Genomic DNA, 20,264 nt, shown 5'->3' with positions numbered 1-20,264 from the left:
ATGGCAATCTTAGAGGAGAAAAAATGTGGAGCGTTGATTAAACAATGTTATAAATTTTTCAAGAAGTTGGAGATGGATCTGAGACAAGACATTCACTTCTACTTGGTTGATAAACGAGTAATGGCCACCCTTACTTCTAATGGTACTTCTGCAGGGGTAAATATTTTTCTTTTCTTTCTATATATTTTCTTTTTTTGCATTTGAGATGTTCACTTTTAGTATCCAAAAATATCTTCTTCTTTTTTTAGAGGAGATGAGACGTTGATTTCAATTTATTTGTTAAGTAATCAACTCCACGCCGTCAGCATATAAATTGTTTAATTAGGAACGTCCTTTAAAATTGTTGTCTAAACGCAAAAATAACATTCCTTTCCAAAAACTCTAAACACTAAGTAGCCCTATAATTTTAAATTTTACATAAAAATTATATTTATTTTAATTCTTACTGCATATTTCAACTTTATATTTACAATTGGATTTAATAATTATCTTTATTTTTTTTATAAAAAATATTATATATATTAAACTTTTGGAAGTTTATAATGATTGGACAAAAATATTTTTCCAAACTAGATTAATAGTTAAAATGATAAAATATAGAGTGTTTGAGTCATGTTGTTAATAAATTAATTAAACTCAAACTTTCGATTGCTAATTATATCATTATTTTAAAATGATGTTGACATGTTTTATAATAAATGGAAAGTAACGTAAAATAGGAGAATTTCAACCTATATGCTAACTTGTCTGTATTGATATCAACCTAGCCCGTCCATCCAACTTCCACAATTTGGGGATTGACAAAAATGGATTCAAAACCTATTGAAGTTGTAAGTTTGTTTTTCATCCCATCTACTTTAATATTTTCATGTTTCATTATTACAAGTTTAGCATTTTAACTTTCACATTTATTTCAGATAGATCCTTAAAATTGAAAAAAAAAAAATGTATCAAATAATCTGTTCTCGAATTTCTAACTTGTGTCTAATAGGGTATCTAGCTAAACTTCAAAAAATGGCATATGTTAGGTTAACTAGGCCAATTTGTAATATATTTAACCCTTTTTAAAATTAACCAACAAAAATTGACATATTAACTTTGTGTTGAAATAAAAGAATATTTATCAGACAATATGTTTGTGAATTTCAATTTTTTTTTTTAAATGAATCAAATATCTATTCAAGTGAAATTTAAAGAGGGTGAAGATTAAATTAAGAACTTCCAATATTTTTTAAAGTTAGATAAGTGAGTTTGTGAAGTTTTGTGCTTATAGGAGGTAAGTGTTGGAAAAATAATGAAAGTGGAGCACTCAAAACACAAAGGACGTGGATGTGAAATCACAATTGCTGTTTTGTTTGGTTTGCCCATGTACCATAACATCTTTTTCTTGATTCCCTTTATAATAATTTCCCATTTTTGCATGAGAATGTTTTTCTTAGCACATTTTTTTACTCAACTTAATGTCCATTGTTTCCTTATAAATATTGATGTTGAAATTTTGTTTTAAATTTTAAATCTAATTTCAATTTGTTACTTTAAATTTCAAAGTTTTTAAGTTTTGAGTATAACTTTAATTTAGTTTTTCGATTTTAAAATACTTACAAATATTTTATCTTTTCAATCTCAATCTTGTCTCCGTGTTTGATCTTTAAATTTTAATTTAAAATAATCAAAAAATGATAATTAATTAATTAAGTTTTGCTACTTTTTATTACTATTAAAACTAAATTTAGAAGTTTACTCGATAATTAATTTAAATTAGCTAATAGACTTTTTCATCTTATAATGAGTATTTATTGTGAGAAAATTAGTAAACTTAAGAACAAAATTGAAGTAAAAAATAAAATTATAATATTTTAAAATTTTAAATAGAAACCAAAACCTAAAAGGATTTAAAGATTAAATAAATAATGTTTTGAAACTTAAAAAAACACACAAAACCTAACCCAAAACAGATCATGTTTTTCACTAAAATTTCTATTTCATTATTTTGAAGGGCTATGACGGGAGCAATTTTGGCTCATGAGATGATGCATGCATGGTTTCGACTACAAAGTATGTGATATACATTCTTCCTTTTGAACCTCCTCACCATTTATATTGATAATTTTATAACAGTTAGGATAATTGTAATCGACAATTATTCTAGAAATAATAGTTAAGTATATAACAACATTATTTTAAAAAAGAATTATAAATATAACAAACATTACAATAGAAATTGGGTTACTTGTTATTGATGCAATGTCAAATAATTGTATACTTGACGTTTAGTTCTCGACTGGTATACTCTAATCATTTGATACCAAAGCAATGTCAAGTTATATTTTGTGATATATTTTTCGTGTCAAGTAAGATAACCTACTTAATTTATTTTATATGGAAGTTTGTAGATTCTTGTCGTTGATTCTGTATCATATTTGGTTATTTTTGTCAAATATATGTTTACTTGACACCAAATAATGGACACGATTTAGTTTTATGTATGTCTTTTTTACCAAAATTTTCATTTCTCATTTTCTATGTTGCATACATTTCAATAAGACAAATTCATTAACAAAATAAAATTGCTGCAGGAGTTGCATACACATATGTACATTCATCAACCAAATAAACAACAAATATTTCTTCGACATTGACTATATATATATACACAAGGTTGTAAGTTATATATATAACTTACAACCTTGTGTAGGATTTCTAAAATAGAATGATACGGGACATCCCATGTGAACAAAAAATATTATATTGAACAATTCTAACATTACAATCAACTTAGTCAACACCACATATGAACAATTTCAAAAATATGTCTAACTATCAACCCCAATATAAACACATTTCCAAAACTAAAACCAATCCACACCCCACCTGAATAATTCCATAAATTGCATACCTATCAATCCCATGTGAACTAATCCTCTAGCAAAATCTTTTTCACTATGCTCCCATACCTTGAACTCGTCACTTTTAACACCTACATTGATTGAAATAAGATACACAAACACTGCAGCAAATTTCAAAACAACTTAAAAACTACTAAAGCTGTACATACCACAACCTACAAAGTCCTAAAAACACTAGAAAAAGGTAAATATGGCAGCCAACCTAAAAACTACTAAAGTTGCACCACAAACTACAAAAATCTTTAAAACACAAGGAAAAAGTAAAAGGCAGCATGATGGCCACACGTGAGATATTAACCAAAATCAGAATTCAAATTGACATAAAAAACAAACTCACTAAGTTATGTTTTAATTTTAGGTAAACCATAGGAGTTATGAAACTAATTCAACAATTAAATCAACTTACTTCCACTTCAAACATATATAACAGCATAAGCATATATATCTAGTATATTGAGTACTGACCAAGTAAACGAACGTACAATGATAAGTTGATAACAAATTTGTAGTTTTTTTTAGAAATAAAGCACTTTCTAAGACTTTATTATTATTATTATTATTTATTGAGTTTAGCAAGGGAGGATTCAAACATCATATATGTGTGTGTGTGATAGACTGCTAAACATTTATTTAATGATATTAAATAGACGTGGTAAATTTGGAGGCAAAGGTAGAGGAAGGTATTTGCCAAGTGATAGGTCGAAAATGGCTGGATTGGTACGAAGTCAAGAAAGGCAAGGATGACGATGGTGGCGAGGAAGCTCAGTTCGAAAAGAACCTTATGAAAGCTTTGAAGCATTTGGTTGAAATAGACTGTTCTGAAGCCTATGGAGAAGGATTTAGAGATGCTCAATGGGCTGTGGGTAGATATGGTCTTAAAAATACTATTAATCACATTATTACATATGATACTCTTCCTCAGAAGTCATAATATCTAATTATATTTATCATCATAAAACTTATTAAAGAAAGTTAATATATTTTATAATGATATACATGTTTGTACTGCTTATAAACCTTATTTAAAAATTGTTGAAGTTTACTCTATAACAATATATATTGCTTGATATTTATAATACACTTCATATACCTTATAACTATTAAACTTTCTTACAACTATTAAACTTTAATAATGTACTATTAATATACTTTACAATGATACACTCGTTTTATTCTTAATATATTATAGACATACTTTTAAATGATATATCCATTTATTGATCTATCTATCTCGTAGTTTGTTAAATTTTAGTTCAGGCATATTTAATTGTTTACTTCTGCTTCATAAATTTTAAATTTAATTATTGCTCCTTCTAGTTTATTATATCGTTAGTTCTTGAAAAATAATTTTGTTAATCTATTACTATAGATATGTATAACTCTCGGTAACCCAATTAATATATATATATATATATATATAACCACTTTTGGATATGTTAAAAAGAAAGAAAAAAAAGTATGGATCGCTCATTCATCCCACATGAAACACGTGTGAACATCTCATTTAAAATGTTGATTATTTTCAACCGGCATCTTATTGTTTAACGGTTATAAAGTGGTGGGCGACTAATCACAAATTAACGCATCATTATTTAAATTAATGATCGAAAAATATAAGAGTAAGTAACTTGTCCAATCTAAATATGCCACACCGAGTTGAAAGCTAAAGCTAAGTCATCTCATGTTGATTTAAACTAAATTAGATCAAACATAAATAAAAATTTATTTAAAGATAAATTAATTTAAGCTCAAACACACAAATTGGACCGTATGTCAACCAAGCTCAAACCCATAAGAGTCTTCCAAGAAAAATAGAGAAGGTTGCTCTTTCGTATGATTCATTAGACAATATCCAGAAACTAGAATACGGAGAATTCAACTTGTTGGACCCTAAGTCAACCAAGCTCAAGCTCATAAGAGCCTCCCAAAACGAATAGAGGATGTCACCATTCATTTGATTCATGTAGATAGTATCCAAAATTGAGAATTTAGATAATTCAACTTCTCTTCAACAAATCAAGCAATTCTTCTCCAACGAATAATTCTCATCTCGACAAATAATTTATCATATCATCATCATCTAGTTGAAGACTAATCTTCTCACACGTTCGAAGACTTCAAATATAACTTGATTGTAGCTTCTTAATCTTTGAAGATTGATTTTTTAAAAGATTTGAAGACTTCAACAAATTGAGTTTTTCAAAAATTTGAAAACTTCAACAAAATGATCGACTCTTTGTTGTCGACAAAATGAAGATTGATTTTCTTAAATATTTGGAAACAAGTTGGTCATTTCTTCATTAGCTACCCTAAAAAGAATAAACAAGCCCAAAGATTGATCCTCGACGAAAATCAATAAGTCCAAAGGTCGATCATCAATGAAAATCATCAAATCTAAAAGTCAATCATCCAAAAAAATCAAGCTTAGAGATTGAAATTTATGTATTCGAGAGAAAACATCATACGATAAAAATTAGAGAAGACAACACTACTTATATGATATATTAATAAAATCATTCATTTTTACCAACTAAACTTTTTTATCTAAATCTGATGTGAACAATAATACTCCAAATTGGATGAAATTGTGTTGTTATACTAGGCTCATACTAACCAAAATACTTTTTAAAATGTATTTACGATGAGTGAGCCTATTTGATAGGCAAATAATTGATATGAAACATCATAGTAAATAAACACAAAGCCGCGGTGGTAAATGTGAACCTCCTACTTTGTTACTAACACTTGTATACCAATTAAGTTATCTTGGTTCCATCAAATCTGGAAACAAATACAATGAAACGAAATAAACATGGATGGAAAATTCAAAATTGATTGGATGGATTTAGACTAGTAGGGTAATGTGCAAAGCAAAATAAACAAGAATTTAAAGGAAGTCGGGAAATTAACAAAAATAGGATAATTTTTAAGGGTTTAAAGAGTTTTAGGATGGATTTTAAAAAAGATGACATTTAGGACAAATTAACTAGGAAAAGTCTATATTACCCTTTAGTTATAAAAAAAACCTAAAAAACAATTTATGGAATTTCTTCTCTTCTTCTTCCTCCATTTTCTCACTTCCAAAAAGAATATTTCATTTTTCTCTCTTTCTATCCGTATTCCATTTTTCCTCATTTTCACAAAACCTTTGATTTCCTTTTTCTTCCTTTCTCATTTTTCATTCACAAAACTACAAAAACAATGGTAGTTCCGGTGATTTCATTGTGGAACATGACTTGGGACTCGTGATCTTGCTGCGAAAATTGGATTCCGACGAGGAGGGGTAACAATTTGATTTTGAAAATAATAGTAAAAGTTTTGAAATGTGCAAGATAGGTGCGAGATGTGTACGAGATAGGTGCGAGATGTGTACGAGATACGTGCAAGATGTGTACGAGATACGTGCATTCAACCATTCAATGAAAATGCACAACAACAAAAGCAATCCGATCAAAACAATCCCTAAACAAAAAGTGCGTGGTTATAAAAAAAAGACTGAGAAAGGAGAATCTTGCACGCCGCATCTTCGACGGAGAATCTTGCACGACCACGTACAAACTGACCACCAATGGATGCCTGAACGATTAACAACGGTAAATGAGATGCGACAGCGACTGAGAAAGGAGAAGAGTTGAAGTCGGGTTGCCCTTTGTCTTAGTAGAAGAGAAAGTGAGGGAGAAGAGAGAAAGCCGCAAGAAGAGAACGTGAGGGAGAAGGAAAAGGAGAAAATGACATAAAGTTAATTTTTAGGGTTTTTTTAAATTAAAGGGTAATATAGACTTTTCACACCTCATTTGTCCTAAAAGTCTTCTTTTTTAAAATCTCATCTCAAAACTCTCACTACCCATCCAAATAATCTCATTTTTGGCAATTTCCCAAGGAAGTCGTGGTCAAATTTTGTTATGCTATACGTGGAAAGGTCAAATATGCCCTTTCCATAAAAAAATGGCAAATGCCCATTCTGTCCTTCAAATCGTGCCATTAATTAAATTAGTAATTAACTTTTACTGAAATGGAATTAGTGTATAATCGCTGGAGATTTCCATATATTAAAAAGTGACAGATAATTCCTTAATTAGTCCATCAAGTTATTCATTGGAATTACTCCACATACCAAATACACACCAACATTTTGAACATGTGAAGTATCTTTTCCATAATATAAAGACACTAAGTTTGTTCTTCTATGTGTGTGTGTATATATATATTTTAATATAATATAATATAAATAATTACTAAGCTATGCTCACCTTGAAGTACATGTGTGGAAAAAGGCTATCTCAAATTACTATTCAAAATTTACTTCAATGGTTTTGTTATTTATTATATGTTTTAATTAATTTTGTTAGATAAAATATAAATATTAGATAACCATAAAGAAGAAATAAAATGTTACTTTTCAAAATACATAATTAAGAAATAAAATATTAATTTCTTTTTTTAGTTCAATTGGAGAAAACTCTTTTGATTTATTGAAAATTATTCCAACCTATTAGTCCTATCAAATTGTTGTAAATTCATAAATTTATATATATGTAAATTATAAATGGATTGAGCAATATTAAAATTGTGCAATAAGGATTAAGTTAAACTAAAGATTAGTCCTAAAACTTTCTAGTTGTAAGGAAGTGGAGCTTTTAGAAGCGATGGCGATGTAGAAAGTATTTCTTAATTTGGTATTTGTTAAAGTATGAATTTAAAATCTTAAGACAAAGCGAAACCTTTGATACACATGGATAAGAGAAGCGCGTGGAAAGCCCAAACCAAGAAGGCAAAAATGGTATGTGAGAAATGGCGTTACAAAGCCAACCACCAAAGAAAAAGAAAAAGAAAAACCATGTACTAAAATCGTAATTTTTAATATTATGGATTTTTTAAGAATTAGCCTTATAAATGATTTCATCTGTTTTTGAAGAGGGGCATCTCCAGCTTTGAAACTAAAATAAAATAGCTTTTCATAACTTGTTTCAATTTTTAGAATTTAAAATTTTCAAAATGATACGTGAAAAAAGGGTTAAAGAGACCAACCAAGTAAAATTTTAGAAAACTTGAAGTTCTTCAACAGGGATTAGAATGTGTGGCTTAAAATTTGTAAGGATGTAATCTCAATTATAAAAAAATACTAAAATTTTCATGAAGTTTTTTCTTTTAATATATAATTAGACATTAAAAGTGTTACCAATTTTACACGATTAAAATTTGAAAGTAAAGTTTGAAAAAGGTCTTACCAATTTAAATTGTACTCAGGCCATCTCTTTTAATGCAAAAGAAAAAAATACAACACAGATAATATTGTAATGATAATTTCTAATTCTAATGTAAATTTTAACAACTTAAGAAAAGAAAGGAAAAAAAATAAAAAAGGAAGAAGAAGACAAAAGGACATTGTTGAGTTTGTGATAAATGGAGCAAGAAGAAGAAGAAGAAGAAGAAAGGGGCCATTTTTGTCTGAGCTTGCGACTGGAAATTCAGCTCTCAAATTACTCTCTTCCATGGCGTTCTCTATGCAACTTTATCGTCTTCCCACTCGTACGGATGCAGCCATGCCTGAGAATTTCACCGCCGTTCGATCACTCCGCTACAGGAAGCCTATGTCTGTGAGATGCGATGGCGATTCTTCTTCTTCTTCTTCTTCTTCTTCTTCTTCCGCGGCTGTGGATTCCAATTTTGACGCCAAGGTGTTCCGGAGGAACTTGACGAAGAGTGACAACTACAACCGGAAAGGCTTTGGTTACAAGGACGAAACTCTGGCGCTCATGAATCGCGAGTATACAAGTAAGCCTCGATCGTCTTGAATCTTTTAGATTTCTGATTGAATTAGGAAAATGATTTATGAATTCTTTGTTTTCATTATTTTGCATGTCAGAGAATATTTTATCTCCTAAAGAATTTTAGTCTTTCGACTTGGCTTCTCAAGGCCTTAAACTAAATGAAAAAAAAAAAAAAAAAGGGGGGGTAGAGGCTTATCATTTGAATTTTCAACTTGTTTTTATAAAAATAAGTTTTTTTAAGGAAGCTTGTGTTTTCTAATTCTATGTTCGAATTTCAGGTGATATCATAAAGACTCTCAAAGAAAATGGATTTGAGTATACGTGGGGAGATGTTACTGTAAAACTGGCGGAAGCGTATGGATTTTGTTGGGGAGTCGAGCGAGCAGTTCAGATTGCTTATGAAGCGAGAAAACAATTTCCTGATGAGAAAATCTGGTTAACTAATGAGATTATTCACAATCCAACTGTTAACAAGGTCTTGATTTGTTTTTAGGGCTTGATTCTTCAGATTTTTTAAATCTACAAATGAATCTTACTCTGGTAAACTTGATGATGCTTATTGTGTTCTATTTGGTAGAGGGGAAAGAAAGTTAAAGCTTTGTGTAATATTTTATTGTCCAATGGCGAGTTGTTATGATCTGTTCTACTTTCAAACAGAGGTGTTTCTTTTATCCCTTTCTGGGATCTTCCCCTTTCTTTCTGACTGAACCTGTTAGGTATCAAGTTCCCTTAACACAGAAACTACCCAACAAGGACACTTACAGAGGCAATAAACTCTGTTTATGATACTCAGATAAAGGAAGCACCCAACAATTACAAGATAGTTAAAATATCCAAAAAGAAACAAGAACTCAGTGACAAGTAGAAGAACAAGGAAGAAATAAAACACAAGAAAAAGATATGACAGTATTCGAGAGCTGCCTCTTCTCCCAAAAGCTTCAAAAGCTTTCCAAATTCAGCACCCAAAATGATTCCCCAAACCCCTTCATAAACCTCTTGCCGATGGTTCCCACCTCATGTCACAATTCTTTCTGTGTCAACATTCTCTTTAATTCCCAACTTTCCTCTTCTACCCCTCCTCTGGTATGAGTGAATAATGGGAGGTCTAACAGAATCATGCATCTTATTTGTAGAGGAAGTTCAAATTTTCAATTACTGGTTTATTACTGACTAGTGTGTTTTGACATCTCTCTTTTATTCATCTAGTGATGACATGCTCCAGCCAGAAAAAGGCGATCTGTTTTTTATTTTGAATTTTCATTTCCATTCCCAACTATGCATTTTTTTATCAGTCTGAACTGTGATTTGAAAATTTGGCAAGATGGTATCTCAGTTGCTGTCCTGGTCCCGTGAGTGTGGTCTTCAGTCTGGTGAATTGACTATGAGGATTGAAGAGCTTTGACCTTCCAGTCTTTGGGAACAATGCAATTCTCACCCCTAATTTTTTGTGGAATTCTAAATTTTATCGTTTTGATCTTTTTATTTTCTAAATTCTAATCATGTTTCCATCTAGAATATGGAGTAGGATACACTTGTTGACCAACTTATTGTGTTTGGAAGCAGTAAAAGTCTTGCACCAATATCTGGATTTTTGTTAGATCTTTGAAAATTTAACTTTACTGCCATCCTTTTCCTAGAAACTTCGAAATATTCATTCTTTGGATTTTCTGCTGTCTTTTCCAACAAAAAAACATCTCGGTGTATGACTGGTGTTCAAAAGTTTATAAACTTGATTGTTTGTTACCATCCTTTCACATAACTCTTAGTTTTCTTGTTACACGAATGTAGAAATTTAATACATATTTTCGAATTCTACATGTAGCGTTTGGAGGAGATGGAAGTCCAAAACATTCCACTTGAGGACGGAAGGAAACAGTTTGAAGTGGTTGATAAGGGTGATGTGGTGATTTTGCCTGCATTTGGAGCAGCGGTGGATGAGATGTTGACATTGAGTGAAAAAAAGGTGCAAATCGTTGATACAACTTGCCCATGGGTTTCAAAGGTACTGTAGCAGTTTTTTCCCCTCTCCTTGCTGTACATTCTGATACTGACACTAACGCTGCACTGCAATCAATATTATGTTTGTTGCATCTGACAAAATTACTCTCTCGATCCATACATCGACTGCACAACATTTGAAGGTTTGGAATGTTGTTGACAAGCACAAAAAAGGCGATTATACTTCAATCATTCACGGTAAATATGCTCATGAAGAAACTGTAGCGACGGCATCATTTGCTGGGACATTTATAATTGTAAAGAACATGGCAGAGGTATATCCATTTCGTTTTTCTTTTTTATTGACCACAGCAATTCTGCAATTTGCTGGGCGAGGAATAATGTGAGTTTGTTGGGTAAGCTTTTGCCTTAATTTATTCAGGCAATTTACGTGTGTGACTATATTCTTGGAGGTGAACTTGATGGATCCAGTTCAACCAAAGAAGAGTTTATGAAGGTATTATTTACAATACTTTCTTAATCATTATATATTGGGATCATTCACATTTCAGAGCTTCATTGGTTACAATTCCTGGTCTGCAGAAATTCAAAAATGCAGTCTCAAAAGGTTTTGACCCAGATGTTGACCTGTTAAAGGTTGGGATAGCAAATCAAACCACAATGCTCAAGGGAGAAACAGAAGAGATTGGTAAATTATCTGCTGAAACACCATTCATTGCTGTTCCTAGAAATGTCAAGCATATATATTTAAATTTTACTTTTATCAGGTAAATTAGTTGAAAGAACTATGATGCGCAAGCATGGAGTTGAAAACGTCAATGAGCACTTCCTCAGTTTCAATACAATATGTGATGCTACTCAAGTAAGTCTAGTCGGATTTGCTGCGGTGTCTAGGATGTGGATTTTAGAGAGTAAAATGTGTTTAGTATTCTATGTTTTACTGCTTCAGTGCACCTGTCTCACTTGTGGTATTATCAACTAAACTCTTATCCTTTGTTACCATCTTTGTCCACTCCTGTCATGATTCTATTGACAAGTTTGCTAACCCGTGTATGTTTATCTCGTATACATTTAGTTGTCACTTATGTGTTCTCTAACCTGTCTTATTCTATCAGGAGCGTCAAGATGCAATGTACAAGCTAGTAGAGGGAAAACTGGATCTCATGTTAGTTGTTGGTGGATGGAATTCCAGTAACACTTCTCATCTTCAAGAGATAGCGGAGGAGCGAGGAATTCCATCTTACTGGATTGATAGTGAGCAGAGAATAGGTCCAGGAAACAGAATAGCTTACAAACTGAATGTAAGTTAACATACAGATTTCAGTTCTAATTCTCTTTAGTCTCAATTTCCAAACTCTTCGTTCACTTTTCAATTACAAAATAAACCCTACGTTTTCTTTCCTTGATTACTTACAATTTCACCATCCTTGAAAATTCATGTTTAGCATGGGGAGTTAGTTGAAAAGGAGAACTGGCTACCCAAGGGTCATATCACGATCGGTGTCACATCCGGGGCTTCAACCCCCGATAAGGTTAGTATCTCCAACTTGTATGCTTGTTAGTACAAACTCTTATCTGCAACAAATTTAAAGCCATACCATGTTTGTATGTGCTTTCAAACAGGTCGTAGAAGATGCTCTTATCAAAGTCTTCGACATTAAGCGCGAGGAAGCTTTGCAGTTTGCATAAATTTATAGGTTAGTTGTTCAAATTGACTTGTTAGAGGACAAGAGTTGTATGGTTGTAAATGTGTAACCGAATGGCGGTACCTTTCCTTTATCAATCATATAGTCTCTTGTATCTAAATAGTAATGTTGTGCAGCAGTAAAGATCCTAGTTCTCCACAGAAATGTATCACATTGTTCAAGTAGTTCAACGAGTAGGTCGGTCTTCAACGTGGTTGAATCGTATCTGTAATTTTATCGTCTGAACTCAGGAAGTACAGGTTGACACCCAAGTTACGTAGAAAATGTTCATTGAAACAGAGTTGGTCATGTGTTATTTAATGTGTGGCTTCAAGAATGAGATCCATATGGTTTGGGAAAAAGATGGTTTTGTGGAATCCTAGCGAAATTATTTTACGTTTATTTCGTGCAAAAGGAAATGGTGAAATGAACTGGTTTTTCGAATTATATTCCTTTACAAAATAATTTTCTACTTATTCTGATGCCTTTTCTTTAAAAGAAGTTCAACAGTTTAACCATGGAACGTACCTCCATACTTATGTTGTAAAAAGGTTTCGAGGATATTTGAAATATTTTTTTTCTCATAATTGAACTGGCTCATTAAAATTGTAAATTATGGGTGTAGTTTAATTAATTGATAAACCGGTTTCAGCATATGGAAGTTTCCAATTTTTCATTTCATATAATTTTAAAAAACTCATCACTGTATAGTTGAAAATTGTTTGGTGGCTCACATTACTACTCCACTAAACTTTCTATGATCTAAAGAGAGAGGGTCATGCCAAGTAACTTCTTAAAAGTTAAGGTACAAATTCAATTCCATAAATTTAGAATGAAATTGTGTGACATGTCAATGGTCAAGTAGGTTTTTAAACTTTCTATTCTGTGTTATTAGATATCTATTTTTTTAATTTTTTTTCATATATCTTAGTAACCTATTCAACATAATTTGAAAAAAAAAAATGATGTATATAAGATAAAAAATTGGATACAATTGTCTCATTAGACAGAAAGAAGAGTTCAAATTTATGTCACTGACCTTGTAATTTATCCTTGTGATGAAAGAATTAGTTGTTGGTAAAACCATCCTCTATTTATATACACACACATATAAATTGGAAGAAAATTAACAATGATTTTCTGAGGCCAAAATTTGAAGTACTAGGGGGCTCCATTCTGTGCTTTGTTGTTAAGTTGGACACTGATAGATTGTTGCTTTCTTAACCCATTTTTGAGTCTTAAGAACTAGGCATCATTGTTCTTCAACTTATTGTATGACGGTTCAATTATTTCTGGAACTTTATCAAGTAAACGGTCCATCTCCTCTGGAAATTCGACCTTCGCACGGTTTGTCTTTCCTCCTACGATCACTACCGTCCCATCTTGTATGGCCCATACCTTTTGGTAGAGAAAATAATATAGAGAAATGAGTGCTCATATCTCTTATGGATACTATTATCATTTATAAGATTGACTAGTACTATAAATCTTAGACGCCAATGTTCTAAAATCATCATAGTGGTAAAAGTAGTGATAGTTTAAATCATCACAACTCAAACTTTAATTTTATTTTAGAATAATGAAAACTAATACTATTTTTCTAATCATCACACGAGGCATAGGGACTTTAAAAATTAGGCATAAGCCTCTTATTTGTACCATAAGAGGTGACTTCGAGGCATAAGCTTCAATTACCCATCATCATAACAGTTCTAAGAGAGAAGCTCATTTACCTGTGAATGGGATAAATAACTGACACATGTTGTGAGCATTAGAGCACCAAATCCAGCATAAACAATGGGCACTCCTGGGTCAGTCTGGAAAAAAAGAAGAAGTAGAAGGTTTCGATCACTAAGAAATATGGAAATAATATCGTTGACAGATGGAACATTTGCAAGCTGTTACCTTTAGTTCCAGTCCAGTGCTGCCAATAGCATCAACTATTTCGATCTTTATACCGTTGATGTCAATCGGAAGCCTAGAGCTTGGACGTCGAACCCCGACAAACTTTCCTTCCTGATCATACAGGACAATGGATTGAAGATCACGAGCAAGCATTGATCTGAAAGAACATCAAGGAGAGAGGAAATGGGTGCAAGTAAATATGAAATATGAAAATACCATGCACGTTTGACAAGGATAGCCACTAAAAGATCTTCATGCCAAGTTGTACAAAGGAAACAAGAACCAAAATGTAACCGAACCACCCATGCCCTCCTAACGCATAAAAGACACTCAAAATTGGTACATTTGCTTCTAGTATTTTGCTTGGTTGATGATATAAGAAAGTAGAAACATTAAAAGACCAGAAGTGTACAAAAAGAAATGACATACATTCCCTTCACATCGGGTGAATTGACGTCGCCAACTGGTAAGAAAGTCCCGTAAAGCTTCTTGTCCCCATTGATCTTTAGAGGTGCCACAGCCAAGTTAAAAGGTCCTTCATCATTCTTAAGTATTTGCAGAGCTGAAAATCCCCAATCAGTTTGGTAGATTGTAAAACCTCCATACCGTAAAGGATTATTTACACTGATTGTCTTCCTCATAACCTCTTTCCCATTAAGATCAAATAAAGAAAGATCACTATAAAACTGTTTTATCTGCAAAATCAGATGTTGAAAACTCTGAACATTAATAGAGGTGACTGACTGCGAATCTGTGCGTGCAATAATTTTAAAAGCAAGACATTTTCTTTTTCTAGGAATTCAATCAATAAGGTTATAATATAAATAAGAGTTAACTAACATGTTCAGTATCAAAGCTGTCATTAACAAACAGCTAAATAAAGTCTTCATTTAGACCTCCTCCAGTTCATTTTCTTCAGAAATAGAACTTTATCTATATCACTTTTCTGAAAATTATTGATTTCGTCATCCAGACTTACCTCTCCACTGTCATAGTAGTTCATGTAGAACTTGTTGACGTGAACTTCAGTATTGAAAGCTTCAGTTGGCTTTGCGAGAAATCCGCTAGGGTTCAGAACATCTCCAACTACGAAATTTAATCCCTGTGGAACTGTAACCGAACCTCTGAAGCTCCCAGTTGCACTGAGAGTTGCACCGGCCATTATCAAAAGCATGGCCAAATGTACACCAATTGGTGCAAATCGTCCAGCTAATCCCTTGAAAGCATATAAAGTTGGTCCTTTAATAAACACCTGCGGAGTTGTTGAGTTATATCATTTTAGAGAAGTTCAATCTCAGTTTCTACCTTCTAGAACTATCGAATGAATTAAACTTTCAGCTACACACTTAGGGAGTTACAAACAGGAAGACAAGAAGCTTACTATAAGGAGTGGCATCTTGAGACCACATTTAGCTTCTATGGCATAAGGTATTTCTCATATAATAACACTCTGAATTATCATGAGCAAGATCTGAGTTTGATTCTAAGTGAGTTGTTTTCCATGATTTCAAGAAAAGTAAAAGCACCACAGTTCTTGCTGAGGCATTTCCTAGGGAAAAATTTTTAGTACTCTCAATCTCTGTTGTTCAAGCAAACGACTCTTATACTTCACTTGAACAATTCTATAAGAAACAAGAAAAAATATTGACGTATAACCTCATATCCTGCTCCCATTAAAACAACCCCCAAATCTTGGACTGATGCTCTGGGTAAAATATCAGAACACTCCAGCTTGCGAATGGTTTCACCAGATTGCAAAAAGTTCCATCTGCATACAAAAGTTGAATGTTCATAACAAAAAAAGCTAGGAATATGAACGTGTGTTTTAGAGACAGAAAAAGAAAAAAAAAAAAAAGTGTTTGGTAACCTTCTTGCAACCTTGACAAGAGGAATCTGGGTTGTGTAAGTACATGCCATGAGTGATATCCCAAGGAGAGCTAACATCCCTAGAAAAATGGTAGATGAGTACATGTGATCAAAACCAAGTGTAAGAATCCATCTCCAATTGAAGAATCCCCACAAAGGATTATCCTCAGGGTACTTTTGGAAGTAGAAATCAGGGGCTTCGCCTTGATCAATGACAGTACCTGCAAAACAGTGCCAAACATGATAAGTTCAGACTGATTTCATTAATATGGTATCATTTCAACATGTTTAACAGCTGATCAATGAAACATTTTAGTCTTACAATTACATTTGTTCCAATAAGTATTTAGTCCCTCAACTTTAGTATGTAACAATTTAGACCAAAAATTTCCTTACTTGCATATGTTGATCAATACATTGATTGGAGATCAAAATGTGTTTATGAGCTAAAAAGATTAATTTGTTACATAATAAATAAATGATTTTTCATGGTAGGATTACATTATTACAAATAAGTACATGAACTAATTACTGCATCTTATAGTTCAAGGACTAAATTGTTATAAGTTTGAAACTACAAAACTTACCTTTATAAACTGAAATTTTGAGACTACCGCAAATAGGTAGAAGCATTAGAATAACATTCGTTACCTATTATTGTTTTTCTTTTTCTATTTCTTTTTCGAAGAATCACATTCAATCCAGATACTAATCCAAATAGATAGAAGCATACAGAAACATTTGATCTAGCCAAAGGAAAGGGGTTTGGCGGTTTGCAAATGCTCTGGATAAACAAGAAAAACTAGTTCAATTCTCATGTTATCCAAAATTTCTGCAGAGGCATCATCCATTCACCAATCAAATAAGGAAGCACTTAAAAGAAAACAACAAAAAAGGGTGATACGATACCAAGAGCCATCAGGGCAGCGATGGTGAACATTTCTCCAATAGCCAAAGGCAAATTAGATAAAGCTCCCAAAATTCTTTTAGGCAATCTCTTCACCAGCTTCATCGACCTACTCCCATTTCCAGGCTTGACTTCAGCTTCAGCATTTCCACTCTTATCGCTCTCCTCCTCTGCAAGCGGCGGCGCTGCTTCCGAGAGCACAATCTTGTTGCTGGCGTTCTTCAGCTTCTTGTCCTGCGAGGCCTTATTCTTACAAGTGACACTGAAACTGCGAATTTGGGCGGTCCGGAGAGTGATTTGATGGCTGAAGACAGAGTGAAGAAAAGAGGTTTTGAGAAGAAAGGGTTTGGATAAAGATGGGTTTAGATTGTTAAGAATCAAACGCTCCATTGTTGAAGAAATTATGAAGTGGGTTTCCATTTTGTTGCCTCGTGAGCGTTAATAACGACCATAGCTGTTGGTTTATCCTCAGGAAGAGATCTTTTTTTGGTATATAGTCATTTCTCTATTTTTTTGTTCTGGCCTGTTCCTCCCTCTCTCATTTTCTCAATTCACTTTTTATAGTTCTCCTCACTCTTCTTGTTTCTCATTCTAAAAAAAAAATGGCATATTCAATCGAAGAAAAATCGATTCAAAAAGAAGAATTGATTGAAGAAAAATGTGCAAATTGAATAATTGATTTTAAGAAAAATGCAAAATGAAGGAAGAAGCATGTCCTTGGAGTTAAACTACTAAATTTATGTGGAGATTGCACACGTGACCCGTTTTGGAGGTCCATAACGAAACATTGACAACCTGACATATAATGGATGACTGAAGTTACAAAATTATCATCTCTTTTCTTCTTCTATGTGGGTTTGCTCAAAGTTTACTTTTTCTTTTTCTTTTTCCTCTTCTTCTTCAAGGAGTTTTTCCATTTTTTCTTCTTCTCTTCTTCTATGTGGGTTTGTGCAAAGTCACACTGATCTTGTACAACATTAAGACTCAACAATTCAAATATCTTTCATTTGAGCTCAAAGCCATATCCATGAAAGCTACAGTTTTTGTTAAGACCTTGTGTTGTCTATGAATGCAATCGAGGGCAACTTTTATTTGTCTCTGAAGTTTTTAGCTCGTCACTTAGCCTATATATATGTGTGTGTGTATGTAGATAGAAATGATGTAGCAGCAGCAAATGGGCTGGCAGACGTTTAAAGGCCATCATAAGCAACAGAAACAGAGCTATGGAGCTGATCATCAAACATTTTATGCTGTTAATTATTATAATTACTATTATTATATCACTTTTTTTAAGCATTGTACTGGGAACTGTAATGTGCATAAGAACGAGACAAAATTAGACAATTTTGAGTAGGGGTGATCATTCGTCCGTTAGAGTTATCAATCATAGTCGATTTTAGTAATTTTTAAACCGACCTTAACATTGACGAGTAAGGGTCGATCGGTTGGTTGGTCGGTCGAGTTTTGTTAGGATAGTATAACACTTAAGCATACTTTGGAAATTCTCAATTTGAAACCAACCCCGACCAACCCCTCATGTTTTCAGATCAACCAACTTCGGTTTGGTCAGTTCGCTCGGTTTTTCAGTCTATCATGCTTACCCCCTAATTTTTTAGGCGAATTGAGAATTCTATGATCAATTTTTTAGAAAGTAGTGTCTTGGGGTAAATGATTTATGAAATGTCAAAATTGTCCTCACTAACAACCCTAATTTTTATGAGTGTTGACCAATTTGTTAGATTGTGAACAGAAGAGTAACTTTTTCGAATTTGATGGATAGTGAACAAACATACCCTTTGCGTGCGACTACTTAGCGACAATGATGAAAAGTACTTCTATCGAATGACCGCAACATGATCGAACAACAAAGGTGTCTTAGACAGCAGTGGTACTAGTGCTTTTTAGACATTTGGGTTTTAATTTCTTACTCAAACTTGGATAGTGGCTACAACGGAAACCTTGATGGTAATTGGTAACGTTTTTTCTTAGAAATTAGAAATTTTTCTCAAACTACTCCAACCATTGTAATGAATCGTTCTTTGTTAGTCTTTTTTTTAAGAAAACTATTCTTTGATTTCTACTTTTTTTTTTTTAAGTTTCTGATCTTTTTAAATTAAATTTTCTGATATATAAATTGATTTTGGTTGCCAAATTTTGGTTTAAGAAAGAAAAGTTATATATCTTTTACAGTAAAATATTTATTGATTTTTGTTGTTTTCTTTTTCAAGATAGTGGACAAGTATGTTTGTTGCTTCTAATCTTGTTTTGAATTTTTAGGTGTTTTCGAGTGAGTAGTCATGTTTTAAATAGTCTTTTTAGATATATTTTATCTCATGATATCTCGCACCAAATTTCTAACTTTTATATATGAAGTGAAAAAAGAAACCACAATCGAACATGTTATTAAATCACCTAAAACAAGTAAAATTGATTTGGAATTGGATACTTCAAATTTGGGCGTTGCAAGATATTTGTAGGATGTGTGCAAAATGTTTAAGAGATTAAAAAATAGCTAAAGAAACATATCGAACATATTATAAAATCATCTTAACTCACATAAAACAAGTATATAATTGATTTGAGATTGAACATTTAAAATTTGGAAGTTACGAGATGTTTGCATGTTGTCTATAAGATATTTGCGATATACAAAAACAATAGCTAAAAACTTTATAAAACGTGTAGAATCTCCATAAATCACAAAAAACAAGTATATAATTGATTTGAGATTAAACATTTGAAGTGTAGAAGCAAGTAGAGATATAAAGTATTTTTGAAACATGTTTAAAACCATTCTAATTTTCCTATAAATCACCCTAAACACCTATAAAATTGATTTGGATTTGAAATTTAAATTCGGAAAGTAGCGAGATGCGTTCGTGATGAAAACAATTACCTATGAATAAAGCCTAAACCAATGTAAAACTACTCTAAACCACCTAAAACAATTATAAACTTGACTTGGAGTTGATTATGTTAAATTTTAAAGTTGCAAATATTTAGACATCTACAATATGTTTGCAAGATTAAAAACAGTAACTACCAAACTCCATAAAAATATGTATAAAATTGGTTTGATATTGGCTATTACAAGTTTGGAAATTATACGATGTTTGCTAAATACAAAAACAGAAGCTAAAAGCTTGAAAAAGCGTAAATTAAATTAGAATTTCAATTTTGAGAACTGCAAGATGAAAAATAAAATGACAGAAAACCGGCTAAAAGTAACCAAAAAAAATCTATCAAATTCACGTATAAAAACTTA

General features: G+C 32.2%; 3 protein-coding genes across 3 annotated transcripts; 2 read left to right on the top strand and 1 right to left on the bottom strand.

Moving 5' to 3' along the window:
- On the top strand, nt 1-3,903 carry LOC116405111 (protein DA1-like). The gene is made up of 4 exons (XM_031888808.1): nt 1-156; nt 1,274-1,368; nt 1,997-2,055; nt 3,554-3,903. Exons 1-4 carry the CDS (start codon nt 1-3, stop codon nt 3,835-3,837), a joined length of 594 nt encoding a protein of 197 aa, XP_031744668.1. The 3' UTR covers nt 3,838-3,903.
- Nucleotides 3,904-8,300: 4,397 nt separating this feature from the next.
- On the top strand, nt 8,301-12,698 carry LOC101212295 (4-hydroxy-3-methylbut-2-enyl diphosphate reductase, chloroplastic). Its single transcript, XM_004136960.3, has 10 exons — nt 8,301-8,681; nt 8,956-9,152; nt 10,500-10,679; nt 10,819-10,950; nt 11,058-11,132; nt 11,219-11,324; nt 11,404-11,498; nt 11,752-11,937; nt 12,082-12,168; nt 12,260-12,698. Exons 1-10 carry the CDS (start codon nt 8,399-8,401, stop codon nt 12,323-12,325), a joined length of 1,407 nt encoding a protein of 468 aa, XP_004137008.2. The 5' UTR covers nt 8,301-8,398; the 3' UTR covers nt 12,326-12,698.
- Nucleotides 12,699-13,293: 595 nt separating this feature from the next.
- Nucleotides 13,294-17,633, bottom strand: LOC101203863 (cytochrome c biogenesis protein CCS1, chloroplastic). Its single transcript, XM_011660628.2, has 8 exons — nt 17,002-17,633; nt 16,094-16,313; nt 15,883-15,994; nt 15,206-15,478; nt 14,656-14,921; nt 14,227-14,383; nt 14,055-14,138; nt 13,294-13,719 (listed from the first exon to the last, which is right to left on the bottom strand). Exons 1-8 carry the CDS (start codon nt 17,417-17,419, stop codon nt 13,567-13,569), a joined length of 1,683 nt encoding a protein of 560 aa, XP_011658930.1. The 5' UTR covers nt 17,420-17,633; the 3' UTR covers nt 13,294-13,566.
- Nucleotides 17,634-20,264: the final 2,631 nt, after the last annotated feature.

The sequence above is a fragment of the Cucumis sativus genome, chromosome 7, assembly GCF_000004075.3.
Source record: "Cucumis sativus cultivar 9930 chromosome 7, Cucumber_9930_V3, whole genome shotgun sequence".
Classification (NCBI taxonomy): domain Eukaryota; kingdom Viridiplantae; phylum Streptophyta; class Magnoliopsida; order Cucurbitales; family Cucurbitaceae; genus Cucumis; species Cucumis sativus.
This window is presented reverse-complemented; position numbering and strand designations above follow the sequence as displayed.

What these genes read in the sequence shown, in the direction of transcription:
- LOC101212295 (XM_004136960.3), top strand. Translation starts at nt 8,399, where the DNA reads ATGGCGTTCTCTATGCAACTTTATCGTCTTCCCACTCGTACGGATGCA. An exon ending in ACAATCCAACTGTTAACAAG is followed by an intron (nt 9,153 to 10,499) that starts GTCTTGATTTGT and finishes TTCTACATGTAG; the next exon opens with CGTTTGGAGGAGATGGAAGT. An exon ending in CTTGCCCATGGGTTTCAAAG is followed by an intron (nt 10,680 to 10,818) that starts GTACTGTAGCAG and finishes CAACATTTGAAG; the next exon opens with GTTTGGAATGTTGTTGACAA.
- LOC101203863 (XM_011660628.2), bottom strand. Translation starts at nt 17,419, where the DNA reads ATGGAAACCCACTTCATAATTTCTTCAACAATGGAGCGTTTGATTCTT. An exon ending in CGCTGCCCTGATGGCTCTTG is followed by an intron (nt 16,314 to 17,001) that starts GTATCGTATCAC and finishes ACTGTTTTGCAG; the next exon opens with GTACTGTCATTGATCAAGGC. An exon ending in GTTATTTATCCCATTCACAG is followed by an intron (nt 13,720 to 14,054) that starts GTAAATGAGCTT and finishes CTCTACCAAAAG; the next exon opens with GTATGGGCCATACAAGATGG.
- LOC116405111 (XM_031888808.1), top strand. Translation starts at nt 1, where the DNA reads ATGGCAATCTTAGAGGAGAAAAAATGTGGAGCGTTGATTAAACAATGT. An exon ending in CTAATGGTACTTCTGCAGGG is followed by an intron (nt 157 to 1,273) that starts GTAAATATTTTT and finishes TTGTGCTTATAG; the next exon opens with GAGGTAAGTGTTGGAAAAAT. An exon ending in TGCATGGTTTCGACTACAAA is followed by an intron (nt 2,056 to 3,553) that starts GTATGTGATATA and finishes GATATTAAATAG; the next exon opens with ACGTGGTAAATTTGGAGGCA.